This window comes from Saccoglossus kowalevskii, chromosome 3, assembly GCF_978046115.1.
Source record: "Saccoglossus kowalevskii chromosome 3, keSacKowa6.1, whole genome shotgun sequence".
Taxonomy (NCBI): domain Eukaryota; kingdom Metazoa; phylum Hemichordata; class Enteropneusta; family Harrimaniidae; genus Saccoglossus; species Saccoglossus kowalevskii.
This window is the reverse complement of record NC_140643.1, coordinates 21,197,329-21,224,640: the sequence shown is the minus strand read 5'-3', so window position 1 is coordinate 21,224,640 and position 27,312 is coordinate 21,197,329. Positions and strand designations below refer to the sequence as shown.

At 34.5% G+C, this 27,312-nt stretch overlaps 2 protein-coding genes across 2 annotated transcripts; one reads left to right on the top strand and one right to left on the bottom strand.

Moving 5' to 3' along the window:
• The first annotated feature begins 115 nt into the window (after window positions 1-115).
• On the top strand, window positions 116-8,671 carry LOC100375047 (dolichyl-diphosphooligosaccharide--protein glycosyltransferase subunit 1). The gene is made up of 10 exons (XM_002740218.4): window positions 116-470; window positions 1,114-1,175; window positions 1,748-2,063; window positions 2,274-2,480; window positions 4,766-4,958; window positions 5,156-5,255; window positions 5,868-6,126; window positions 6,882-7,017; window positions 7,166-7,275; window positions 7,808-8,671. Exons 1-10 carry the CDS (start codon window positions 222-224, stop codon window positions 7,994-7,996), a joined length of 1,821 nt encoding a protein of 606 aa, XP_002740264.1. The 5' UTR covers window positions 116-221; the 3' UTR covers window positions 7,997-8,671.
• A 1,320-nt stretch (window positions 8,672-9,991) lies between these two features.
• LOC102807757 (mesoderm-specific transcript homolog protein-like) lies at window positions 9,992-27,149 on the bottom strand. Its single transcript, XM_085496866.1, has 12 exons — window positions 27,026-27,149; window positions 24,910-25,078; window positions 24,290-24,363; window positions 21,305-21,382; window positions 16,424-16,554; window positions 16,125-16,192; window positions 15,817-15,857; window positions 14,452-14,519; window positions 12,605-12,706; window positions 11,762-11,838; window positions 11,218-11,278; window positions 9,992-10,798 (listed from the first exon to the last, which is right to left on the bottom strand). The coding sequence occupies exons 2-12, from the start codon at window positions 25,055-25,057 to the stop codon at window positions 10,672-10,674; spliced, it is 975 nt and encodes a 324-aa protein (XP_085352992.1). The 5' UTR covers window positions 25,058-25,078; window positions 27,026-27,149; the 3' UTR covers window positions 9,992-10,671.
• Window positions 27,150-27,312: the final 163 nt, after the last annotated feature.

The following is a 27,312-nucleotide window of genomic DNA, read 5'->3' as shown; positions in this document are numbered from 1 at the left end:
CAGTGCCACACTTCAAATTTCCATCGCACCTGTTTCCATCGTAAGATCCCGATCATAGCGAAGCAAACATAACAAAAGCAGCCATACTACAGATAGTCAGCTTGGCTGACGTGGCTTCGCTGCAAAGAACCATGGGTCTCTTCTCTGGCGGCCATTGTTTGCTGCTGAATTAGCTGTTCGAATAGTGGACCGAAATCCACTATCATCGGCAACAATTCACCATGTATCGTACTTTTTTGCAGCTGACTGTCTGCATATGTTTGTTGTCTTTGTCTACAAGTGCAAAACAAGGCAGTGTTAATAATGATTTGATTATTATGAAGGCGGAAAGGACCCTGGACATGGCCTCCCAGCTGGTGAAGCAGACAACAGCTATCAACTTGATCAACAACGCCAATGCTCCAGTAAAATCGTTTTTACTCGCAACTGAACCACTTCTTGCAAATAATCTTGCATTTGTGGGTGCAACGGTGAGCGAAGCGTACGACTTTATTATTGTAGTCCCTGTAAATAGATATTTCGAGTATGATCCCCGTATTCGTAGGGCACTTCCGGGTTCGATATTATTCACGTGTACAACTTGCAGACTGGGTGTATTTTTGCGTTCAGTTGCTGGACTAATCACCGTGCAATATCTCGCCTGCATCTTTCAGTGATTGGAAGTTTCACATTATTTCTGTTGCATTGTTTCATTCACATCATGGGGGTTGGTAGAGTGTGGTGTTATAAAGCGTTGTTTCTGGTCTACCTAGTAGCTTGATGTATTTTTTCTGTATCAATATTTTTTCAATAATTTGCATCACTAACCCCTTTCACAACATAAATTTACTATATCTAGTCACGCCTTCTAGCTATAAAGTGTGACGCAAAAATGATGAAATGTAAGCAATGTTTGACCAATTTGGTTGTGAAGTTATTTGTTGGAATATAGCACAACTGTAAACAAATATTTGTTTATTGACGAAATGACTTCTGATCAAAATGGTATCAACACTCTCCCCATAGACAGATTTATGTCATTTAAACATTATTGTTGATAATGATACCTGCATGTATGGAAATGGTGTATTTCATTGTCATAATGCATCTTACGTGTGTGTTATAATATTGTAGATCAAATCCGACGATGAAACTGAGCATCTAGATGTGGAAGCTGTCAAAGTTGCTGGACACAGGTAATTAGGAATAGAAGTAAGAGGTGAAGTTAAGGAGCAAAGCGGGCTCTTAGCTACTACCATAAAAATCAAGAACCTAGACATACAAAATTAAATACAAGTCAAACCAAGGCAGGAGCCATTAGGATGGGAGATAAATGAATACTAGTATATGATTAATATACCAGTAAAGATAGGTATTCCGAAAAAAACAAATTGCGAGGAGCAAATTGCAGCTTCCTGGCACATGGAGGCTGGGGAAACCCCCTTCTCCTCTTCTCTTTCTGGATTAGAAGATCTTATGGAAATTAGTCATATGCTGATTTAATTTTACTCTGCGTTTTGGCAATTTACAGATTTGGTCCAAGTGTCTTCACACAACCCATGCAGTTTAAATTCCTGCTACCTTAGATTGAACAAGATCTTAGTGTTATAGCAAAAAAATATTTAGAGAATTTTTTTAGCAGTTGTATTAGATACTGAATATGATGGATAAATGGAAGTGACAAAAAAAGTTGTGTAAAACGGAAACCCGCAATGGGTGTACAACTAATTTTTCAGACAGTATTTAATGTGTTACATGTATTTTACAGTGATATACAGTTTTACAGTGTATCTTTAGAAGATCCACTGGGTGCTGGCCAGTCCCTTGATGTTAACGTGGAAGAAATCTTCACCCATGTACTACGTGCCTTCCCATCTCAGATAAGCCAAGATGAGAAACAACTAGTGGAGTTCACCAGCAATTACTATTTCTATTCACCATATCCAGTTTCGGAGCAAACCACCAATGTGAAACTATCTTCTTCAAATGTTGAATCGTACAGTAAACTGAGTCCAGTCTCTGCCAGTGATGATACCATCACATACGGGCCGTATGAACGTATCCGTCCATTCAGCAAAGGCAAGGTAAGTTGTGCCTCATTCATTGTACAATTCAATATTGTTTGATATGTACTTGTGAATCGTGTTATAGCATAAAGTCACACTTGGGTGGTTTGATCTATCGTGGAATATGTGCACATTAATGCAATACTACATGTTTTACTTTGGACAAAATTGAAACTGGAAATTTTGTACAAAGCTTCCTTATAATATTGTACTACTTTTGCTTCATAGGATAACCTGAAAGTGCACTATGAAAACAACAGTCCATTCCTGACTGTCACTCAGCTTGAACGAGTCATTGAGATCTCACACTGGGGTAACATTGCTGTGGAGGAGACACTGGATATCAGACACACTGGTGCTAAGCTCAAAGGATCTTTCTCTAGATACGACTATCAAAGAACTCAAGATGGTTTTTCTTCCATCAAGTCTTTCAAGGTATGCCCAATCTCTTGCGTTTATTTATGTGATAGCAATGAGATGTACTTGCATTATCAAATGTTGTGACTTGTAGGGCATCACATTATCTATTACTCAAGGAAATTACAAGGACAGTTACAAGTGCCGATGAACTGATTGAGGCTTACCGGTTTTCACTTTTACTGATTGTGGTTGTCCATGCATCTAAAATAGTAATGAAATTCATCATCAGTCGTGCATTGAATAAAAATGATTCAATTAGCCACTCAATATTATTCGTTAGATGAGAAATGCGCATATGTAGTGATTGCTTTTGTACGTACTGAAATAGCCAGTGCGTATTGGTAGTTGATAATTTCATTTTATCATTGAACCATCTCACATGTGTGCTGTAGGAAGTTTTTAGCTCCGCTGTCGACTTTGTCGAGCGGAGCTTATCATATGAGTGATTGTCCGTCGTCGTCGTCCGTGTCAATGTTTTACTTTTTCAACTTCTTCTTGAAAACTACAAGCCTAAATGCTTTGATACTTGGTGTATATGTACCTTGGGTAGACCTCTCTTAGGTTTGTTCATTTCATGTTGATATCTTTAATTCTCTAATTTTGGTGAATATTTTTGTCATTTTTGGTAAAAACTGATATTTTCGACTTCTTGTTAAAAACCGCAAGTGCAATTGCTTTGATATTACATCTATAGGTACTACATGTGGACCTCTCTCAGATTTGTTAATTTTGTAATGATATCTTTAATTCTTTAATTTTGGTGAATATTTTTGTCATTTTTGGTAAAAACTGATATTTTCGACTTCCTGTTAAAAACCGCAAGTCCAATTGCTTTGATACTACATATATAGGTACTACATGTGGACCTCTCTCAGATTTGTTCATTTCGTGATGATATCTTCAATTCTCTAATTTTGGTGAATATTTTTGTCATTTTTGGTAAAAACTGATATTTTCGACTTCTTGTTAAAAACCGCAAGTGCAAATGCTTTGATATTACATATATAGGTACTACATGTGGACCTCTCTCAGATTTGTTCATTTTGTAATGATATCTTTAATTCTATAATTTTGGTGAATATTTTTGTCATTTTCGGTAAAAACTGATATTTTCGACTTCTTGTTAAAAACCGCAAGTGCAAATGCTTTGATATTACATATATAGGTACTACATGTGGACCTCTCTCAGATTTGTTCATTTTGTAATGATATCTTTAATTCTCTAATTTTGGTGAATATTTTTGTCATTTTTGGTGAAAAGTGATATTTTCGACTTCTTGTTAAAAACCGCAAGTCCAATTGCTTTGATACTACATATATAGGTACTACATGTGGACCTCTCTCAGATTTGTTTATTTCGTGATGATATCTTCAATTCTCTAATTTTGGTGAATATTTTTGTCATTTTTGGTAAAAACCGATATTTTCGACTTCTTGTTAAAAACCGCAAGTGCAAATGCTTTGATATTACACATATATGTACTACATGTGGACCTCTCTCAGATTTGTTCATTTTGTGATGATATCTTCAATTCTCTAATTAATTTATTTTGGTGAATATTTTTGTAATTTTTGGTAAAAAGTGATATTTTCGACTTCTTGTTGAAAACTGTAAGTCCGATTGCTTTGATATTACATATATAGGTACTACATGTGGACCTCTCTCAGATTTGTTCGTTTTGTGATGATATCTTCAATTTTCTAATTAATTTATTTTGGTGAATATTTTTGTAATTTTTGGTAAAAAGTGATATTTTCGACTTCTTGTTAAAAACTGTAAGTCCGATTGCTTTGATACTATTCATATTGTTCATTTTCTAATGATGTCTTCAGTTCTTTAATTGAAATGTGCCTTGCTAACAGCGGAGCTATCTCAGCCGATAGGCTGCTTGTTTCAAGTTGTGATAAGTCATAGTCTAAAGTATCTCTCAATATACCTTATAAAACATCAATACTCAAAATTAAATATTCTGGTTCATATTGCATCTTTAACTAATACATTTATACACTGGTGGACATCTGTTTTATTTGTTGATACTTTTCGTTTTGAATGTTATTATGATGTGGAAGAAAAGTTGAACACATAGTATTGAGAACATTGTTGGATTTGCAAAGGAGATGATTGGTGGAATATCCCTTATTTGGTCAAGCCCATGTAAATATACATGATGCAGGCAAGCAGACAGGACAAGGCTAATATAATATTAAATCTTTGAATATGATTTTAGTTTATTATGTTAGGTATATGTAAATATTTCTATAAATATAAGCTGCTGACATTTTGTCATGTCTATTTTTAGACAATTTTGCCCGCATCTGCGCGTGATGTTTATTACCGTGATGAGATTGGTAATATCTCCACAAGTCATCTTAACGAACAAGATGAGTTTATTGAAGTTGAACTACGACCAAGGTTTCCTCTCTTCGGTGGTTGGAAGTCGCACTATTATATTGGTTATAATGTGCCAACTTACGAATATCTTTTCAATTCTGGTGAGTAGTGTTTATTCAACAGATGACCGATTCTCAGACAACTGAACACCTGGTAGTTGCTGGTGTTTGGTATAGTAATGGTGTCCTACCAAACAAAAATCCTGTTTTCTGTTCCTGTTCTTGGTGCACGTCAAAAAACTTGCGATAAACATGAATGTTGAAAAGCAAATATTAACCTCTGCTGTATTCTACATTAGGGGATGCCTATGTGCTTCAGATGCGCTTCTTAGATCACATCTTTGATGACCAAGTAGTGGATGAGTTGACTGTCAAAATTATCCTGCCTGAAGGATGCAAGTAAGTTCATTCTTTATATATTCCGATTGTGTGTGCATGTAATCTGGGTCTCTAGTATCCTGTTATTGCTCCAAATAACTCTATTCACTTCTTAGTATCCCAATTGTACTCCCAATGATTTCAGTTAGTTTTGTTTCATGCCCTCTGTGCATTTCTCAGATTTCCACACCTAGGATTGAGAATGATAAGTAATTTAGATGGAGGCACAGTATTAGTCAATGCAAAGCTACTTGCAATATCGTGTCTGATTGGCTACCCAACCCTAACATCTAATAGTCCAACCAATCAGAGAGCGGCTTGTTCAGCATATCAAATTCTTAACTTGATGCCTACTTGCTAAAAACCAAATGAGTAGTAGGTATCGGAGTAAAATTTTTCTCAAATCAAGGATAAGATGTATCTCAGTGGTAAACATTTTACTAATTGTGAATTCTGTTGCCTCACTTTAGACACAAAGCTCAAAATCCAGAGGTAACCATGTGTAATCAGTTGAAAGCATTAAGAGACGTTTTGTGTACATGTGGTTTCTGCTTGGACAGGTGTGTATCTAAAAATGCTACTGTAAACTAACCATCTGATTGCATGCTGACCCCATTTGTTTTCTGTTAATAGGGACATTGAGTTCAGACCACCGTACAGTGTGAGGCAGGATAGTATACAGCGTCATTATACATATCTGGATACTATGGGAAGACCTGTACTAGTCGCTCACAAATCCAATCTTGTGGAGCCCCACATCCAAGACTTTGAATTACACTATACATTCCAAAAGATCTTATTATTGCAAGAACCGTTATTAGTTGTTGGTGCTTTCTATCTACTGTTCCTAGTTGTCATCATCTATGTCCGTCTCGATTTCACTATATCCAAGGTAAGTGATGGCTTTCTGAAACTTTTGCTATTGTGTATATCGCTATCAGTTCACTGCCGTTGTGAAGACCACTGTAAAATCACTGCCGTTGTGAAGACCACTGTAAAATCACTGCTGTTGTGAAGACCACTGTAAATTCACTGCCGTTGTGAAGACCACTGTAAATTCACTGCCGTTGTGAAGACCACTGTAAATTCACTGCCGTTGTGAAGACCACTGTGAATTCACTGCCGTTGTGAAGACCACTGTAAATTCACTGCCGTTGTGAAGACCACTGTGAATTCACTGCCGTTGTGAAGACCACTGTAAATTCACTGCCATTGTGAAGACCACTATAAATTCACTGCCGTTGTGAAGACCACTGTAAATTCACTGCCGTTGTGAAGACCACTGTAAATTCACTGCCGTTGTGAAGACCACTGTAAATTCACTGCCGTTGTGAAGACCACTGTAAATTCACTGGCGTTGTGAAGACCACTGAAATTCACTGCCGTTGTGAAAAGCACTGTAAATTCACTGCCGTTGTGAAGACCACTGTAAATTCACTGCTGCACGGTTCAAATTTTGGTACAAGCATTTTGACTTTTTTAGTGCATATTCATGTTCAGTGTAGGTGTACGATGTGATGTGTACATGTAAAATACCTCGTTCGTTTACACAAAGTGTGCTGTATGTTGACTGTGATGATCTAGTCAAGATCAAGTTTTCTGGACATGAGTTATTGAAATTGTTTCTACATTTTGATTGTGCTACAGGATCCAGCCACTGAGTCGCGTCTGCGTATTGCTGGTTTGATTGAACAAGTATTGAAAAGTGAAGACAAGCGTTTCAACTTGTACCATAGCTATGACGAAGCTATTAACAAGTTTAAGTCATCTAAAAATTCCAGTGGTAAGTTTTACATTTTTTTTTTGCCCTCCTTTTTTGATGTATGAAGACATTTCCAGTGTTTTCTATCACTAGTGTTAATAAAATTTAATTGGAATTAAATGCATGGATATTTTATCATGGTGTACATCATTATCTGTTTTTTTTGAAGCTCTGAATGATGCGAAAAAGAAGTTGGATCAAGAGTTTCGTGGCTTCACCACTAATATCAATGCATATTTATCATCATTGAAACAAGAAGTAACTGACGCTTCTGATAAGGTGTGTAAACAATTTTTAAAGTCAGAAATGAGGTTGTAAGAAAAATTGCTATACAATTTGGGTATCATAATGCTTGTGTACAATGTGCTTTATCTAATTATAACTTGACATTCTGAAACCATCTTTATATGTACATATTGGGATTGTTTTGTACTTCATTCAGCAGAGGGAGGTATAATCACCACCACTATCAGAATTAAAGATTCTTATGACATCATAGCTTTACATTATCGCACAATGTAAACCATGATAATTGTTAAGTAAATTCATTTTCAACAAAAAGACTCCAAATTTGAATAAATTTGTCTAATTCTAAAGGTGGTGATTTATAACAAAATAACTAATTCCCCGCAGTGTCATATGGGATTCGAAGAAGAGTCTAAACCGCAATGTGGTCGGCTTCGCTTCACACTAATCTTGCCATAGACCCTTTTCCTAACTCAATATGGCGCTGTTATAAATTTCTAGAATTTTATCAGAGTTGTGGTATTGGATTTGCCAATAAATAAATGAATATATTTCTGTGTTTCAGGTGGCTGAGATCCAGAAGTTGGAGGCACAGATGAAAGAACTTGTTGCGCAGGCTGTGCAGCATGCTGAGAAAATAGTGAGTGGTAAATTCTCGAAATCTCAGTATGTGGAAGCTGAAAAGCAAAACATGGCAGCCCGTGAGGCTGTTGGAAACAAGCTTGGGGCCATTATTAATGCACTACAGCAGTAAATGTATTCTGTTACCATGGTGACAGCAATTTATTTATGAATTTGGTTGATATTGCTGCCGTTTAAATCATGTAGTAACTTTTGAGAAGGTGAATTTATAATTTATGTTTGAATATGATTGGAAGTCTCTGAATGTGTACTGTCAAAGTAGTTGTGGTAAAACTAATTAAATAAGCACTTTGGTGGGAAGCTGCTCTTTACTTGTACACCCTTCAAACTAATTGTACAGTTGAGTTTCTTTTCACATGTGGTCGTAACATTGACTTGTTTGCACAGCACATTTGGTGCAGCATGTGTATATTTCTTCAAATGTTGGCTTCATTTTCAGACGCAAGAAAATATACATAGTTGCAGTGCCACTCCCCCCACTCCTGTCTATACAAAACTGTCCTCCACTGTGCGATGATTAGTTTTATCATAATGACTGTATAGTGTTGCCAAATGTTAACTAGGCGGTTGCATTTCAGTGGGGGAGAGCTTTTGTGCTACGACCATTGATTTTACTTGCAATATAAATGTATGAAATGGTAATTTCAACTGTAATCTTGCTTTCACCATGGAAACTGTCTTCGAGAAAAAAATGCTAAAATAAGTGCAGACAGTGCTCTATACGATAGTTTTATACTTTGTCTCAGAATGTGTATTACTTGTATGGAATTTAAAGAAAAAAAATAAATCATGAAAAAAGTGTTAGTGTACGTCTTGTTTCTAGCTATTAGACAGTGTCAGCTGAAGCTATTTTGCAGACTGGGTTAGAATTTGGTGTTTAACGCGACATAAATGGCTAAATATGTTTGATTGTCCTAGAATGATGAAACCTGTCTAAGTGTTGGACTGATTGCCAATTCATTCAAATATCAAAAAAAATAGTTTAAGAACTTGTGTGTGCAGACGATATTCACGACAAAGTCCAATTAGAAGCACATCTTAATACACATTTATTGCATGCAAAATAATTGATTGAAATGAGTCTTGTTTTGATCATTGACTTGCCTTTGTCATTTAAGCACATGTGCTTCTAATGGAACAAATGCGGCATATTAAAATGTACCATTGGAAAGGCTGGAAATTGGCTAATTATTATGCAAATTACAAACATGCACACAGATACCCCAACTGCAAAGACTCCCATTGTGTGCTTTGCACACTGTAATAAAAAAACTTTGATTACCAATTTGAAAAAACCCAATGAAACTGGTAGGATGCACAATTTTGAAATAACATGCATAATTTTGTACCAACTTTTTACAAAATCAGCAAGTCTGGGCACTGACTGAACCTTGAACACAAGTCCATGTTTTGGACTACTGAAAAGGAACAATCACATACTATGTGCATATAATAGCATGGCCATCACGTGCAAGATGGAATGGTGATGTGAAAACAATTGCGCAAGCTTGAATCTATGCATTTAAGAATGTGGTTTGGAAAAATTTACATTACCAGCTTGACAAGTCATAATGATTGTCAATGACAGTCTGTAAAAGTGTATTTGTTATAAAAAAAAAAAAAAACCCACCCGTCAGCCATTTTGAATTTGATGGTGACAGTTTCCAAGCATGTCTGAGATGTTGATCCAGAACTGCGTTCTTTAAAATGAAAATCAAGATCCCATTATGTTCAATGTATGTACCAAGTTAGAACAGAATCTGTTCATGCACAACTGAAATCTGCTTACGGAATAGTGAAAATGTGTAATTTGAATACATTTTAGATTTAAAATGGCTGCCATTCCACTACTTTGATTCAGGACATGAAACAAATGCATGTACATATGTGCGGAATCAGGAATTTCATTCTTTAAAATGAAATGACCACTCGTTGGGCAGTTTGAAACAAATGCATGTCTGAAGTTTGGGCTTGATTGATCCAAGCATGTTGGATATGGACATACCAACACGCACGGAGGTCAATCCACAAGTCCTCGTTTTAGGACTGCATCTAACAAAACGAAAATATTTGTTCATAGTAACACGCAAATTAACACAAGTAATATAAGTTGTATTCATAGATTTATTGTAAACAATACTTTCTCTCGTACAATGTGACTTTATGTCACTCAGAAAAAAAAGAATTTCTGTCAATCTCTTGACATAATCTGGTCTGTTTGATATTGTATAGTTCATGAGTCCAGCTCATGGCTTATCCTTAGGATGCAATTTAAAAAAAGATCAGATACCGGTACTAGTAATTTAAAAAAATTTATTTACAGATTCAAATGTTAGAGCTAGATTTAGGTATTTAATGAGGATCTTTTCTGTCTGAATTTGAGAAATTAAATATTGTACGTCTTGTAGGACACACTGACTCTAATAAAGACAATTAATTCTGATGTTCTCATTTGCTACTCCTAAAAACCTTGCCAAAATGGTCGATTCAAAAATCAATTGACCGCTGACTTTGAATAAGATACCCTGCCAAGCAGCAGGCAAATTTGTCATCAATGATTGGATTACACAAGTTTCCTAGACTGAACAGAGTCAGTGTTGTCATACTGAATGCCAACATTAGTTGAAGTATCCAAATTCCCCGGGTCTTTTCAATGTTAATATCTAGGCTCTGGGCAGGATAAAATGGTTGTCATAACTATCTTATAAAGAATCTACATAAGCTGCAATAAATGCAAGTAATATCATTTGTGTTTTGATCAATCAGTAACTACTTTGTGTGGACAAACTAAATAAGTTTGTTTGACTCTAAGAATCCTAAATATGCCGTCATCACTGATGTAGGATCTTCTAACTGTGGATAGTGACTGATATGAGAATTCAAGACAGTGATCACAGCATGTGGCACCAATTCCCTGCAAAATTAAAGGAGTTAGGTTCATTGTGAGAATATATACATAAAGAGTACACTGGAAATAACAATACATGTATAACTTTGGTGACAATTTCAAGGATTTAGCACAGAACTTTTCGAATAAGAATTTTTTTTCTTCACATACTGGTACTTTTACAAGCGCTACGTGGACAATAAAATATGCAGATATAGGAGCATATTAAAAACAGTACGACTAGTATACAAGTGTTGATTTGGTATTTTTATCCCCCCAGAATTGATTTGGCAATGCAAATTTCATTTTTTGTGGGAATGAATAACAACCATCAAAGTGGATTGATTTGCTGATTTCAAAACATAGAAATAGATTTGAATCAGGTGGTCTTGTTTATAATAAATGAAGTACCGGTAACATTATAATATATATACTCTGGTATTTACCGATATCTATCTAGGAAGACTGGTGGATTGACTGGATCAGCAGGACCATAGATAACATGTACTGAAAAATATGACACGGTATTATATAGCAAATGAATTCAGTGATGTTTGTCTCATTTCACATTAGGAGTCGTAACATCAGAACACTTCAACTGCATTTTATTAGGATCAGTGATGCACTAAAACCATGAAAAACTGTACTACAAAGCAAGGAATAAAACATTCGTCAAGTTATAATTAACAGGTATATATATATATACAGTAAATATTGCTTGTTTTCTGATGAAGCAAAGTCTCACTGTCACAGTCAAACAATGCTTTTAATATGATCTTTCGAACAAAATGAAGTTAGTGAAATACTGGCTATGTCAGTAGTTGTTGTCGAAACTCAGCTGTACATATAATAAAAATACCATTGTTTTGCATGACATAAAGATACCAGCATTAAAAAAAAAAAAGAGTTCTTTCTTTCACAAAATCTTCACTATATACCTCTTGCATTTGCTATATGCACATGACAAACACACACAGATGAGAAACTTACCAGGAACCTTGGTGGTTTGCAAGACACCAACCCATCGATCTCTGTTAGCATGTCTTTCTGGTATGTACTGCAGAAGTCTTTAAAATAAGATGAGACAATATTAAAGTTTCATGCACACTTTGTAATTATATGAAATATTACTCCCTAAGCTAAAAACAAAAACAAAAATGAAATATTAAAGTATATATCATACCCTGACTTTTTCACACATTTAATTTTGAGAGTACTGGGGATTATTATTCTTTAGACAAACATATCCCCAACTCACCGACCTTCCAGGAAAAAAAAGTTTTGTAACTGAGTGACTATTGTTTACAAATCTAACTAAATTTCTCATTGCCCATCCACAATGGTTTATTTATAATGTGTCTCAACTTTCACAAAAATTTGATACATCCGGACTATATTTTGCTATTTGCTGGATCCTGTACTGACCATTGCCATGTACTTGCACATATCGCATTGCTATGCAGAGTTCTCACAAAAGTTCAGCTGAATTTTGTTTAATAACCAATGATTTTAGTGATTGTTTTGGATTAAAGTTCATGTCTATAATATATCATGAAATAAAATTATTACTGCCCCAATAAGTTTTCCCTGTCTAAGTCAAACAAATGATCTTTTGCAAAAATGTCTACCGGTATTCTAGGCCAGTAATATATGATAGTGGCTAGCGAATGGTACCTCACAAATTTGCAAATTATAAATGAAACTTATCAATATATAATTTTTCATTGTTACCAGGTTCACAAAAATTCATGGTAAATAATAACAGTAGTATGATGACATCATACATTATGCAAATATACAATGCCCATATATGGAAATATTAATGATTTTCACCTGGATGCAATTTGATGACCGTTGTTCCATCTTATAGCAGCCCAGAAATCTGACATCTCAGCACGACTTGGTTGAGTGTTTTCACCAAATACACTTCCTAATCTGATGGTAAACAAGACAAACACAAACACATATGTAGTTTATAATATGGTTTCAAATCTGTAAGAAAAATACTCCATTCAATGGCAAGTTTAAAAGCAGCATGTGGAGATTTCTGCATAATCCTCATGACTGACAATGCTTGCAATAAATTATTTCCATCACTAGTGTACCCTCTAACCTGACATGATGTGTCACTGACACAGACTATTGCTGTGATTCTACTAGTTATTCACTGGCATGTCATTGATGCAACAGAAATTTGAAGGAAATATATCACCCACTCCCCAGTAGTCAACAAGCTTTAATACTAAGCTTGAATTTTAGGGATTCGGCATTCAGTTTTTATTCAGAATCCCTAATATATCAGCACACTGTCAATCACCGCTATATAGTTTTTCTTCACCAAAACAGCAATATTGCCAGCTAAGCGGCTGACTGTTCTGCTGTATGCATCCTAAAGATCAAACTGTTGGATCAAACCATTTTAAGAAGACGACACTATTTGGCTAAATGTGGGCAGTGTAAAAGAAACTCGTACAGTTGAGTTAAATTGATACAGTTGATCTCCCTAGTTTTGATACATGTATACAGTGACCCCTCGCTAAGTAGCGCCTCAGTAAGTCACGATTTTGGCTAAGTCGCGGGTAGTTGGATGGCTCCCAAAAATTCTATTGTGTTTGCAGACAGATTTGAAGTAAAAGAACTAAATGTTTTGTTGTATGGTGTATTTAAATGACCATTGAAGGGTGGGAGGAGATATCTACTGTCCATCAATTACTGAGATACAAAGGGTGATGGTGGCCCGCCTCAAGGTATCGACGGAGCGTCAAGTTGCAAACATTGCATATTTCTCAGTTGGTGCCGTTTGATATAATTGTTCGTATGTAAAAAACTCGCAGTGAACGACTGTATAAAGAAAGGTGAGATGAAGTCAAGGGTTCACAAGATCTAGCAGTCAGTGAGACCATTATTCAAAGTTGATCAACAGGCAGACTGAACAGAAAATGTGCGAAACTTATCTGACAATGATGAGATCGTGTGAAGTTGTGATGTTTTACAATAACGAAAACATACTACGGTATAAATAAACCTATGTGTGTATATGTTTTTTTTATCCTTTTTCAATGCATTAATTCCACTTGGTAAGTCGCGACGCCTGATAAGTTGCAGTTTTTGCTTGGATCCAGACACACCGGACTTAGCAAGGGGGCGTTGTATATCAATCAAAATGAACAAGTCAATTGGATAACATTGTTATCCAGTATTAAAACTAGGTACATTGGAATGTATTCTGGGAACAGAGTCAATGACCATGCAAAAATTCACTGTTTCATTAGACATATGTGACCAATGACAGTACCCAATATGTTAAGTACATAAATGTACATGTACATATAATTTGTTTATTAATTATCTTATTTATATTAATATTATTTTTAACTTTGCCATTTGCCATCAATCAATAAATAAGAATGAATGAAATAAATTGAAAGAGAAATGTATCTTCTATTGATATTCTATGTCTTCTTTTGACCCAGCCAGTTCCAACTTGATAAACATCAGCAAACTAGCCAGCAAGTTAGCTGGCAATTTCTTGGTGTACAAAATACAATATTATGATGACATTATAATCTTAATTTACGGTCAATTGCTGACTATGATTGAGTTCATTGGGTGTGGTCGCTATGTGGTTATAGCAGATATCTTGAAAAGTGCATATAGTCTTGGGTTAGTTGAAAACTCACCCTTTTTTGAAGCTGAGATAATTCATTATATAACAGAGCATGGGACCAATGAGTGGACGTAACAACACCTGTAAAGGAACACAAATCAATCACAGGAATAGTTTTTAGCTCCGCTGTCGACTTTGTCGAGCGGAGCTTATCATATGAGTGATTGTCCGTCGTCGTCCGTGTCAATGTTTTACTTTTTCGACTTCTTCTTGAAAACTATGAGCTTGAATGCTTTGATACTTGGTGTATATGTACCTTGGGTAGACCTCTCTTAGGTTTGTTCATTTCATGTTGATATCTTCAATTCTCTAATTTTGGTGAATATTTTTGTCATTTTTGGTAAAAAGTGATATTTTCGACTTCTTGTTAAAAACCGCAAGTGCAATTACTTTGATATTACGTATATAGGTACTACATGTGGACCTCTCTCAGATTTGTTCATTTTGTAATGATATCTTTAATTCTCTAATTTTGGTGAATATTTTTGTCATTTTTGGTAAAAAGTGATATTTTTGACTTCTTGTTAAAAACCGCAAGTCCAATTGCTTTGATATTACATATATAGGTACTACACATGGACCTTTCTCAGATTTGTTCATTTTGTGATGATATCTTCAATTCTCTAATTTTGGTGAATATTTTTGTAATTTTTGGTAAAAAGTGATATTTTCGACTTCTTGTTAAAAATCAATAGTTCAATTGCTTTGATATTACATATATAGATACTACATGTAGACCTTTCTCAGATTTGTTCATTTTGTGATGATATCTTCAGTTCTCTAATTTTGGTGAATATTTTTGCCATTTTTGGTAAAAAGTGATATTTTCGACTTCTTGTTAAAAACCGCAAGTCCAATTGCTTTGATATTACATATATAGGTACTACACATGGACCTTTCTCAGATTTGTTCATTTTGTGATGATATCTTCAATTCTCTAATTTTGGTGAATATTTTTGTAATTTTTGGTAAAAAGTGATATTTTCAACTTCTTGTTAAAAATCAATAGTTCAATTGCTTTGATATTACATATATAGATACTACATGTAGACCTTTCTCAGATTTGTTCATTTTGTGATGATATCTTCAATTCTCTAATTAATTTATTTTGGTGAATATTTTTGTAATTTTTGGTAAAAAGTGATATTTTCGACTTCTTGTTAAAAACTAAGTCCGATTGCTTTGATACTATTCATATTGTTCATTTTCTAATGATGTCTTCAGTTCTTTAATTGAAATGTGCATTGCTAACAGCGGAGCTATCTCAGCCGATAGGCTGCTTGTTTTTTTTACCGATCAGTACTTAAATTTACATTCATTACTTTCTGATTAATTCTTAGAAAATGTGGTTTTAAAAAAAAATTGTTGATGATCATACCTGTTGGGATAACATTGGAAAATTGGTTTCTGGCAGAATTCCTGTAAATTTAACAACACTTACTGTTAAGTCAAAAAACTCATTTTAGAGACGCAAACGATGATAACAACAAGAACACCAACGACAACTCAACAGTAAGTCCCACCTAATGTATACTATTATGTATTCTATACAAAACAGGATACTCAAATACAATTTTGTTTCATTTTTTAATGTAATGTAATTATAGACAATGTAATCCTGATTCCGCACATAAATATATTTATAAGAGTAGAAAAAAAAAAATCGTTAGTTATAATAAATCTCACCTCCATTTAACAGGCAAACACTTTTTACTTTAAGTTTTTGATGAACTACAAACTGGGAGTTGTCAAACCTGTAAAATAAACATTTTTATTTTTCTAATTAACATTCACATCCCCTATTTTAATGTTCCATAAGTTATAAAATATTTTGTGTAGACAGTAAATTCACAATTACATAATACAGAGCCAAATGTCAAGCTTCCACTCTAGCCAGACACCTGAATTGATGACTTTCCAGTTTACTAAGAACTGGTACAAATTTGAAAGTTGTGCAGGCACTTGCTTATATGCCCGATATGTACCTGTATAGCAATTCCTGTGCCACTGTATCACCATAGTCATGCGCTAGTAAATGCACTTCAGTAACATCAAGGTGAAACAATAAATCTTCCACGATGTCTGCCTGTTCCTTGATACTGTAGTCATGAGGGTTCTGTGGAGAAATACAGCACTTCAACCTCAGTCATCATGCAGTGCATGTTTTTGAATTTTGTGTGTATAAATATTTTTATACATCTGTCACCTAATGCCATAAGCTAGAGCATGCTGTAATTTTGCGGTATTGCAATGGGTATTTCCATCCTACCATATTAGGAAATGCAAATTCCAGATATGGAATGATTATGCGTGTAAACATCCTCTAATAATAGAAAACAAAACATGGCTGCCCCCAGGGTTTGACCGGTCCCCACACAGAAGTACGCTAAATCTGTTTTAAACGTTTTGGATTTCGGCATTCTCATGATGTATGTATTCCTAGGAGGAAAAAACATATAATAACAAGACATGAAATGTCACAGTCCCTGTTATTTGATTATAAAGTACAGGTAGTACAAGGAACATCTGCAAACAGGTGAATAAATATGTACATCTTTGTGGGTACAACTCATCATAAAGTGATTTCCCATAATCTAGTTTTGTACTGACAACTAAAAACTTCCACTGACCCATGTTCAGAATCTCAGAGTACACAAGTGCAACAAAACTATTTGTCATACATGTATACTTGCTCAAGAAACTGCATTCATAAATCTGAGTGAACCTTGATGTACATGACTTCTTTGTTAATCAGGTTATAGTATATTACCAGGACCTGGGTTTGTTTCAACATCACCACATCATCATCAGAATCATTCTCATGTTGTCAAATACAATTTGTTAACACAGTATGGTTTATTCATTGTACATAGAACAACATCTGTTAATTTAAACAATTGTAAAAGCTATGTTTTCAGAGCAAGTACATGTAATAATTAAGAAAGCCAGTAGCGATAAAGGTTGGTCTGCTCATAACCTTCAATGGAGAAGTAACAATAATTGTTCGAAGTCTTTTTAGTGCAGTGATGTTATTGCATTTCAATCATTATTAATGGGTATAAAATACTGTAAACCATTTAATTTTCACTTCTAGATATATTCAGGATTTTATGAAATTTGTGTACAACATTTCAATAAAGTCCCTGACACTCCATGTTGTAGGAACCAGAAAAAATTGCCTTGCAAAATTGAAGCAGTTCACAGCACCACTGTAAAAAAAAAAGTTTAAAATGAGTATTGTCCAAGATATACACATGTGGGTTCATAAGACATATGTACCAATCTGAGTGGTTCTAGAGATTAGTATCACAAGATTTTACTCTCTGTGATTCAATATCAGCCCTATGTATAACGCTGTGTTGATCAGGCGAACTAATTGACAATGGCCCTACATGTATCGCTATGCAATCACAGTAGTTTTTGAGAGTGGCTGAATTATTAGAAGAAAAACAGAAACTATTTTTTTTAGTATAAATTCTAGTAACTGAAATGCAGGATTGAAAAAGAACAAGACAATACGCAAGATTGATAAACCTTCAGCGAGCACTCCTGAAATTTCAGATCATTGGTACCATGTTTTTGGATACATTCAACGACCTGATACATAAAACCACATTTTTTATTGCTCAATCACTTGACCCTGTATGGCACAAGATCGCAAGCTTCTATCATAAAATTGGGTTATTTATTTGATGCAACGAAACATGCATTCACAGCAGATGGAAATTCGTTTGAGATGTTACTGAATTTTTGTATTCAGTTTTCCGTTTCAACCACCATCATCACTTAGTAAGCTGAGATCGCGCATTGGGATACTGACTGTGCATAAATGCGAGTGTAGTGCCACCAGAAGACCGATTGTTTGAGAATATTTTGATCCATTACGCCATTTCAAATATTATATTAATTCACAGACAGCAAAATAAAGATTTTCAATAACATACAAGTTTTCCCACAATTGATGATTGTATGGTAATTACATGCCTTTGCCAGTTTTACTTTGGAAGAAGTTGGAAACAGATAACAGAAAGGGACTACATGGCTACATCTTTTTTTTTTTTGAATTTTAATCAAGCATGATTTTTTAATTTTTTTTTTTTACAAATGTCTATTTCAGAAACAAAAACAATAAATGTGTAGGTAGGCATTTTAACAATTGCACAATTAATATTGAATGAAAACGTCATTACCGATATAAATCATTCTGTTCAAACAATTAAAAATAAGATGACATTTAATTTAGTCAGTTTTCATAATGAAATACATAATAACATGTACTTATAAATTTGAATAAGGTTCAACGGCCTTTTCATTTAGTGCCAGTTTATACACCATAAAACCTCTGGTTTAGGTGTCACACTCAAAGAAGAGTGAAAGGCCTTTGGTTCATAGGCACCGCGAAATGTTGTAATTGAATCCCCCCAAAAAATCACATAATGTAATATGATAACGAAAAGTAAAGTATGTTCTAAAAGAAGTTTCGAATAAATACAAACACAAATACATTGCTTAGTGGTTAGTACCGGTAGCAAATGATCACGGTAGCACAATCTGGTCATTTTGTGTTTCACAAGTGAATAACTTACTTGTTTCCTAAGTATTGCAATTGTTGATTATAATTCAGTGATGATTATAATAACACACACATAATTAATTTGTTGAATTTTTATGAATTCGAAGTAATATTCAACTTAGTTTCATTGTAAACGAATGATTTCGGTCGAATGTAAATGCCCGATACGATACAATATCCGCCATGTTTCCATTTACACGTGGCTCATTTAAATATGTTAATGACGGTTCAGTGACCTCGTGGTGAATGCAACGCGGTACTGTAGAGATTCACCGATGTTCTAGCAAGATCTTTATGCTTTGATTTTGACTGGGAAAACGTCATGATTTTTTTTTTTAATCCAAAAATTAGTTGTTTTCAAAAAATAAACTGAGCATTCAAAGAATAATTAAACATTGTTCACAGAAATAACAGCTCGTTGTCGAAACGAAGCTTACCCATTCAGGCTATTCACAATTAATAAACATCATACTCTTGAATAGGTGTCGATGACTATGGTAAAATATAAATTAGACTCTTTTAGGCGTCAGGAGTGAATGAAATATCCAAAATAAAAAAAAATAAACTGCTGAGAAAACTAAGCGCGATTTCATGGTCCGACCGTCCATACACGTGTTGTCACTGTACATCCGCCATGTTGAATCGCAGGATATCTGCAAAATCTTAATTACAACTAACAGTTTAATGCTCACAACATAAAAAATACGAATATAATCATAGGCAACCTACTATTATGTAATGAATAAATTGATCGACACAGGGACCCCCCCCCCGAGTTGTGGATATTTCGGAAATCGCGACACAAGCAAAAGACCGGATAACGATTTAGTTGAAAACTATGTCCCCATGTACAATAATTTGACAGTTTACGAACTAGTTTCGTAGATTGGAGACAATTGTTTGCTTTTTTGGCTTTTCACAAGAATATAAAGCTGGCAGTCATCATAATATTCACGTCAGTACGTCACGGAATGTACACCAATCGTACCCCAATAAACATTCAATTTTGCTGAAACTGGAGAACTTACCTTTGCAAACACGTTTCTTATGCCGCCTTCTTGAAGTTCTTAAAATCAAATAAAGTTACTAGTTCTTCTAGTAACTAGTGAATGAGACCACTGAGCCGAACAGAATACATGTATAAACAGTACTATAATAAATTGTACGCAATGGAGAAATCACGTGCCGTAATAACAGCAGCTTTACTCACAGATCTAATCTACTGTAAAATGTTTTATTTCAGCTGGATTATCAGTCGCTGAAAAGACTTTTTCTGGGTGTTTTGTATTGAATTTATTTTCATTGATTTTTGACAAGTTGACTGTAAAATATAAGAAAAGGGTATATTCGCTGGATTTTATTTTAACTGAAACATTCCTTCAGTGAAAATAGCAAAAAAAAATGTTGCAAGCAAAAATAAAGTATTTAACAGTAATTAATTTATTCTGAGCATGCGCAGACGTTCTGTCAATGTTGCCAGGAGAGGTAATTTTTGATGAAAATCGTGAAAAAGACCCACTTGGGATTTTCAGATCTGGAAAAAAAGTTACGTGCATACTCAGCAGAGACTTGTTCATCAACCTGCCAAGTTTCACTAATATCTGCTGTAGAATTTCTGAGAAAATGTTGGAGACGGAAAAATGGACATTTGACATAACCTGAATTATAAAGTCCCCTTTTCAGGCTGCGCCTGAACGGGGACTAAATAAGGTTATTATTACACTTGCTGTACAAATCATATGAAACCCACATTGAACAAACATTGGATTACAAAAAAAAGACTTTGGACACTTTCTCAGAAAATGGCATTTTTGCTTTCTATGGTGGAGGTATTTCGCTCATATCTCACATATTGCTCAATGATATGACATAATAAAGTCATGTAATTTTATTGATATGAATCTTATAAGAATGCCATATAGTTTAGTGACTTTTCGTGATTTTCCAAAAGACTTGTTGACCCACAATTGCTCAATAACATTCATAGCAGCTGCAAAAAACTCGTCTCCGAGGGCGCTGTCTGAAAATACAACATCATATGTAGTGAAGATTGTATTTAACAAGTCATGACATGACATGACCCTATCCATTTTCAGTGTTGCCAGCCAAAGCATTATAATACTGACAAAATGGCCACTATTTACTAATATACAATCATTTTCTCAAAAATTAGGATGGTTGACCTCCAACTTTTTTGCAGTCAACATATTGCCCAAAAGGAACAAATTCTGGATTTGTGTATTTATGAGCAGGCTTCTACTTTAATGTAAATAAACAATGATGAGATACATACTGGTTTATCTGAAAATCCAAAACCAATCAAGTCCAGTGCTATGACCTTATCAAAGTTATTCAAAAGTTGTGGCCATACCTGTAATGTACAACAATATTATTGCAATATAAATAATTACGGTTTCAACATTTGTACATCATCAACATTTTCTTTTACATCATTATTTGACTGTGGACAATGCAGTACCAACAACATCATCAATAAACTATTGCCAGTGATTGTTTAGGAATGAAGATAATAATGATGTATTGCTTTACAGAGGAGAAAATCAGCAATGTGACATTCATGACTCAAATTTTATGTAGTATGATTAGTAAGTTTTGGAATAACATGATTAAAGTAAATGGGCAGTACGGTGTATAAGCTTCTGTATGACAGTATGCAGTAGGCAGTATGGTAAGTAAGCTTTGGCATTAAATGATTACAATAAATGGGCAGTATGGTAAGAAGGCTTTGGCATTAAATGATTACAGTAAATGGGCAGTATGGTAAATAAGCTTTGGCATGAAATGATTACAGTAAATAGGCAGTATGGTAAGTAAGCTTTGGAATGAAATGATTACAATAAATGGGCAGTATGGTAAGTAAGCTTTGGCATGAAATGATTACAATAAATGGGCAGTACGGTAAGTAAGCTTTGGCATGAAATGATTACAGTAAATGGGCAGTATGGTAAGTAAGCTTTGGCATGAAATGATTACAATAAATGGGCAGTATGGTAAGTAAGCTTTGGCATGAAATGATTACAATAAATGGGCAGTATGGTAAGTAAGCTTTGGCATGAAATGATTACAATAAATGGGCAGTATGGTAAGTAAGCTTTGGAATGAAATGATTACAATAAATGGGCAGTATGGTAAGTAAGCTTTGGCATGAAATGATTACAATAAATGGGCAGTATGGTAAGTAAGCTTTGGCATGAAATGATTACAATAAATGGGCAGTATGGTAAGTAAGCTTTGGCATGAAATGATTACAATAAATGGGCAGTATGGTAAGTAAGCTTTGGAATGAAATGATTACAATAAATGGGCAGTATGGTAAGTAAGCTTTGGCATGAAATGATTACAATAAATGGGCAGTATGGTAAGTAAGCTTTGGCATGAAATGATTACAGTAAATGGGCAGTATGGTAAGTAAGCTTTGGCATTAAATGATTACAATAAATGGGCAGTATGGTAAGTAAGCTTTGGCATTAAATGATTACACTAAATGGGCAGTATGGTAAGTAAGCTTTGGCATGAAATGATTACAATAAATGGGCAGTATGTTAAGTAAGCTTTGGCATTAAATGATTACACTAAATGGGCAGTATGGTAAGTAAGCTTTGGCATGAAATTATTACAATAAATGGGCAGTATGGTAAGTAAGCTTTGGCATTAAATGATTACAGTAAATGGGCAGTATGGTAAGTAAGCTTTGGCATGAAATGATTACAATAAATGGGCAGTATGGTAAGTGAGCTTTGGCATGAAATTATTACAATAAATGGGCAGTATGGTAAGTAAGCTTTGGCATTAAATGATTACAGTAAATGGGCAGTATGGTAAGTAAGCTTTGGCATGAAATGATTACAATAAATGGGCAGTATGGTAAGTAAGCTTTGGCATGAAATGATTACAATAAATGGGCAGTACGGTAAGTAAGCTTTGGCATGAAATGATTACAGTAAATGGGCAGTATGGTAAGTAAGCTTTGGCATGAAATGATTACAGTAAATGGGCAGTACGGTAAGTAAGCTTTGGCATGAAATGATTACAGTAAATGGGCAGTATGGTAAGTAAGCTTTGGCATTAAATGATTACAATAAATGGGCAGTATGGTAAGTAAGCTTTGGCATTAAATGATTACACTAAATGGGCAGTATGGTAAGTAAGCTTTGGCATGAAATGATTACAATAAATGGGCAGGATAGTAAGTAAGCTTTGGCATGAAATGATTACAATAAATGGGCAGTATGGTAAGTAAGCTTTGGCATTAAATGATTACAATAAATGGGCAGTATGGTAAGTAAGCTTTGGCATGAAATGATTACAATAAATGGGCAGTATGGTAAGTAAGCTTTGGCATTAAATGATTACAATAAATGGGCAGTCTGGTAAGTAAGCTTTGGCATGAAATGATTACACTAAATGGGCAGTATGGTAAGTAAGCTTTGGCATGAAATGATTACAATAAATGGGCAGTATGGTAAGTAAGCTTTGGCATTAAATGATTACAATAAATGGGCAGTATGGTAAGTAAGCTTTGGCATGAAATGATTACAGTAAATGGGCAGTATGGTAAGTAAGCTTTGGCATGAAATGATTACAGTAAATGGGCAGTATGGTAAGTAAGCTTTGGCATTAAATGATTACAGTAAATGGGCAGTATGGTAAGTAAGCTTTGGCATGAAATGATTACAGAAAATGGGCAGTATGGTAAGTAAGCTTTGGCATGAAATGATTACAATAAATGGGCAGTATGGTAAGTAAGCTTTGGCATTAAATGATTACAATAAATAGGCAGTATGGTAAGTAAGCTTTGGCATTAAATGATTACAGTAAATGGGCAGTGACAATAAATGTCAAAAAATTTACATCAAATTTTTGCAATGAGTAATTATGCGAGTATACAAAGCATACTAAAGTCTTTCCAATTTTCAGACTCTCAAATACAATATGTTCAATTTGGCAGTGATAAAAAAACTTTCTGACTTTTTACAATAAAAATTCTTATTGCTTTGCAGAGAAAGGATTTAAAAAATTGAAGAAAGATAATTATGTCTGTTATGTCTGCCATATTGTGCATGTCAATGAAATTTTGTTCAATGGTAATGCCTTCTCTGGTAACGTTTTTTTCCCATGATGCACTGTGCAAATGATTTAAAATGTTGCGATGTTGCACATGTTCAAGACACTGAAAATTATATTACATTGTACACAGTGTATTCAGCCATGGTGAACATAATTGTAACACTTCATACAACATTTCATTTCAACAAACCTTATACCAATCATAACTTGACGTAGGGAAACCATGCAGACAAATCACTGTATTGTCACCAACACCAATGGTTTCTGAAGTTAATAACATGCGTTTAGAAAATATTTCTTATTCATAGTTATCAGTAAATGTAGATTTCATATTATTTCAAGGCACTTATATAATTTTCGTTATTACACCAGTAGCCTTCAGCTTCCTGGCAAGCATATTCAGAAATGTTTCTGTTTAGGCACTCAATGGTTGGCATCAAAAAAAATGCAAAAAGACCTGCACTATGGTTATCCAATGATTTACGAGAATTCAATATGTTTAGAAACCCACACCAGATTTCGGGCTGATCTGCACTGGCTCGGAAGATGAATTCTGATTGGCTAAAAAAACAAAAAAACTTGTGGCGTTGAATGCACGTTCATTGTCAGTATTGTTATGCAAATTCAAACTAGCTAATCATTTACAACCTTCCAAGCCAGTGCAGATTAGCCCCCAGATTTCTTTAATAAATAATTGGTTGTAAAAATACATCTGCGTAAACACTGTAAAAGATGTACATGTAGTTACTGCAATACAGGTCTTAGATGAAGAATACAAAAAAAAAAGGAAAAAAAAATACATCAAAGTACCTTTGTAAAAAATCCTGTATTCTTTGTGTGTAAAGTAACGTCCAGATTTTGTCCATTCTTTCATCTCTGTGGAGAGTTTTGGAGCAGGATAATTCAGGAATATTGCAAGAATGACACCCACTAAAGGTAATACCTGCCACTTCTCCATCTTAACAGGGTACAAATATTTCTATGAATAATCGGATGATAAACTCTGTCAAACAGTGTTATGGGGTGCTGTGCTTGCTCTGATGCTCAGCACAGACATTTATTTAAAGTTTATGTAACCGTTTTTTTGCCACCTTGATGAATTGAGAAATAAATTTTGCACATGTCACTGTGATCCCTTGTCGAAAGGAACCGTCATGGTGAATAGTTTACCAATACTAAAATTAAAATGAAATTTTTCCTGATTCACAAAAGTTTGTTTCAGGTCAAAACAATTGCGAGATTCTACTGTCATTTTTTTCACTTGTACATGAATTTTTGTATCAACTTTTTCAACATTTCAGGTGTTACAATCCACATGTGCAGTTGATAGATATTCACATTGTTTCTCTGATTTTAAAATTTCAGTAAGGTTATCTTGAATTAAAACTTTCAAAATTGATAATATAGATAAAAACAGACAAATAGTTTATAAAAACCAAATGTCAGATATTGAAAACAAACAGGTTTCAGTGATATTTAAAAATATTCGCATAGTAACTTAGAGAATTATTTCATGTTAATTACTAAAACAGGTCAAGTATAAGTAAATCAATTTGCCTGTTCCAACATGCCCACAAAGTCCTGTGAATTCATTTGGAACTGTGATAGTTGAACCAGAAACTACGAAGTCCTGACTACGTATTGTCTCTGATTCAATTAAAGAGTTCATAAAAGTGGCACAGAAAGATTTATAGTCAACATGCACATGATGTCCTAGTAAGGATAGACAGTGTGCAGTAAAGCTCAAACCAATGTACTGGCTCATAGAATAGCATTCTTTATAAGGCTTGATAATTTAGGTCATGAATACGCAAAGAGGACACAATACATCTGTATTCATTGTCCAACATCTATTCACAGATTAACTGGTCAGTATACATGTAGAGTTAAACACGCTGACATGAGCTCATTGTTGTCTAATGAGAGTACTCAAGTTGAACAGACAAAACATTAACGTAGAGTTGAAGCTCAAAAATTATACAGTATTTAGTGGACATGCATGCCTACTTATAAGAGTGTATGGTTTTAGCATTGACTATTTAGTGTAAATGACTTTTTGATTCACGCGTGTTCTTGATTGAATGCATGTGTGTGCATACCAATTACATATCAATATTCTAGAAATTCTAGTGACATTATTGTGCTTTGGTTGGTCTTTACCAAGACCTTGTATGTGATCAACACACATTTCCACTGACCGCAATAATGGCTAAATAACAGTGATAAATCTACAATTAATTTATGCATAAACTTAATGTAATGTTGTTGTTTTGTTTTTCTACAAGGTTAGAGCTTGAACTTTGTGGACACATTAGAGACAATTGCCTTGATGTCCGATGAGTTTTTCTTGGTGCCCTTGGAAAAATACAGATTTTCCGTATACTAGAATTTTAGTTGTTTTAAAATTAGCGCAGGACATTTTGTCCAAAATAGCAACTAGTGTTATGGGACACTTCTAATTTTTTGCCATACAAAGGGTGCCCTCTTAACACAAAAGTTCAAGCTCTGTGAGGAGGCAGATATTATTGTACAGTCACCTGAGGCCTAGAAATCTCAGTAACAATATAAATCAGTTTATTTTTCTAGCCCTCAAGTAACTGTGACATAAAATGTCGGGCAATCGTTTGACAAAAAAAAGAGCCCGGACCACAACTGGCTACAAAGAACGTTGCACAACTCGGAAGTTTACCGTACGATTTTTGTGTGTGTGATTTAATACATCCAAAACTTAATTTTTGTTTCTGTTTATGAAGTTAACTATACTGCAGGCATGTTTGAGACATGCTTCCTGTGATAAAACATGTTTGAAATCACCAATGTTCCTCGTTCAACTTGTTCTGACTTGCCTTCCCCACGTTCGTAATTGAAAAAAATAACACCTAAATCGTATCAAAATAATTTCACTACAAAGACTGATTGATCTAACCTTGTGTGCTGAAAAATGAGCAAAAAAGAGTGATAGCAAATCCAAAATCTAAATTAAATCTTGATGAAGTTCAGAAGTGTATGGAAGCTGCCATTTTGTATATCCCAGAATGCAGTGTATTATTTCAAATTCCGCGGCCAAAGCTACTTAAGCTGCTCATGATTATTACACGCGAAACACATTTTCTTGCTTTTGTTGAGCAGTTCAATGCAATTCAAAGTATGAATAGTTTACATCATATTGTATTTATTTTATAAAACTAGGTTTTTGTTTAGTATTTGCTATTT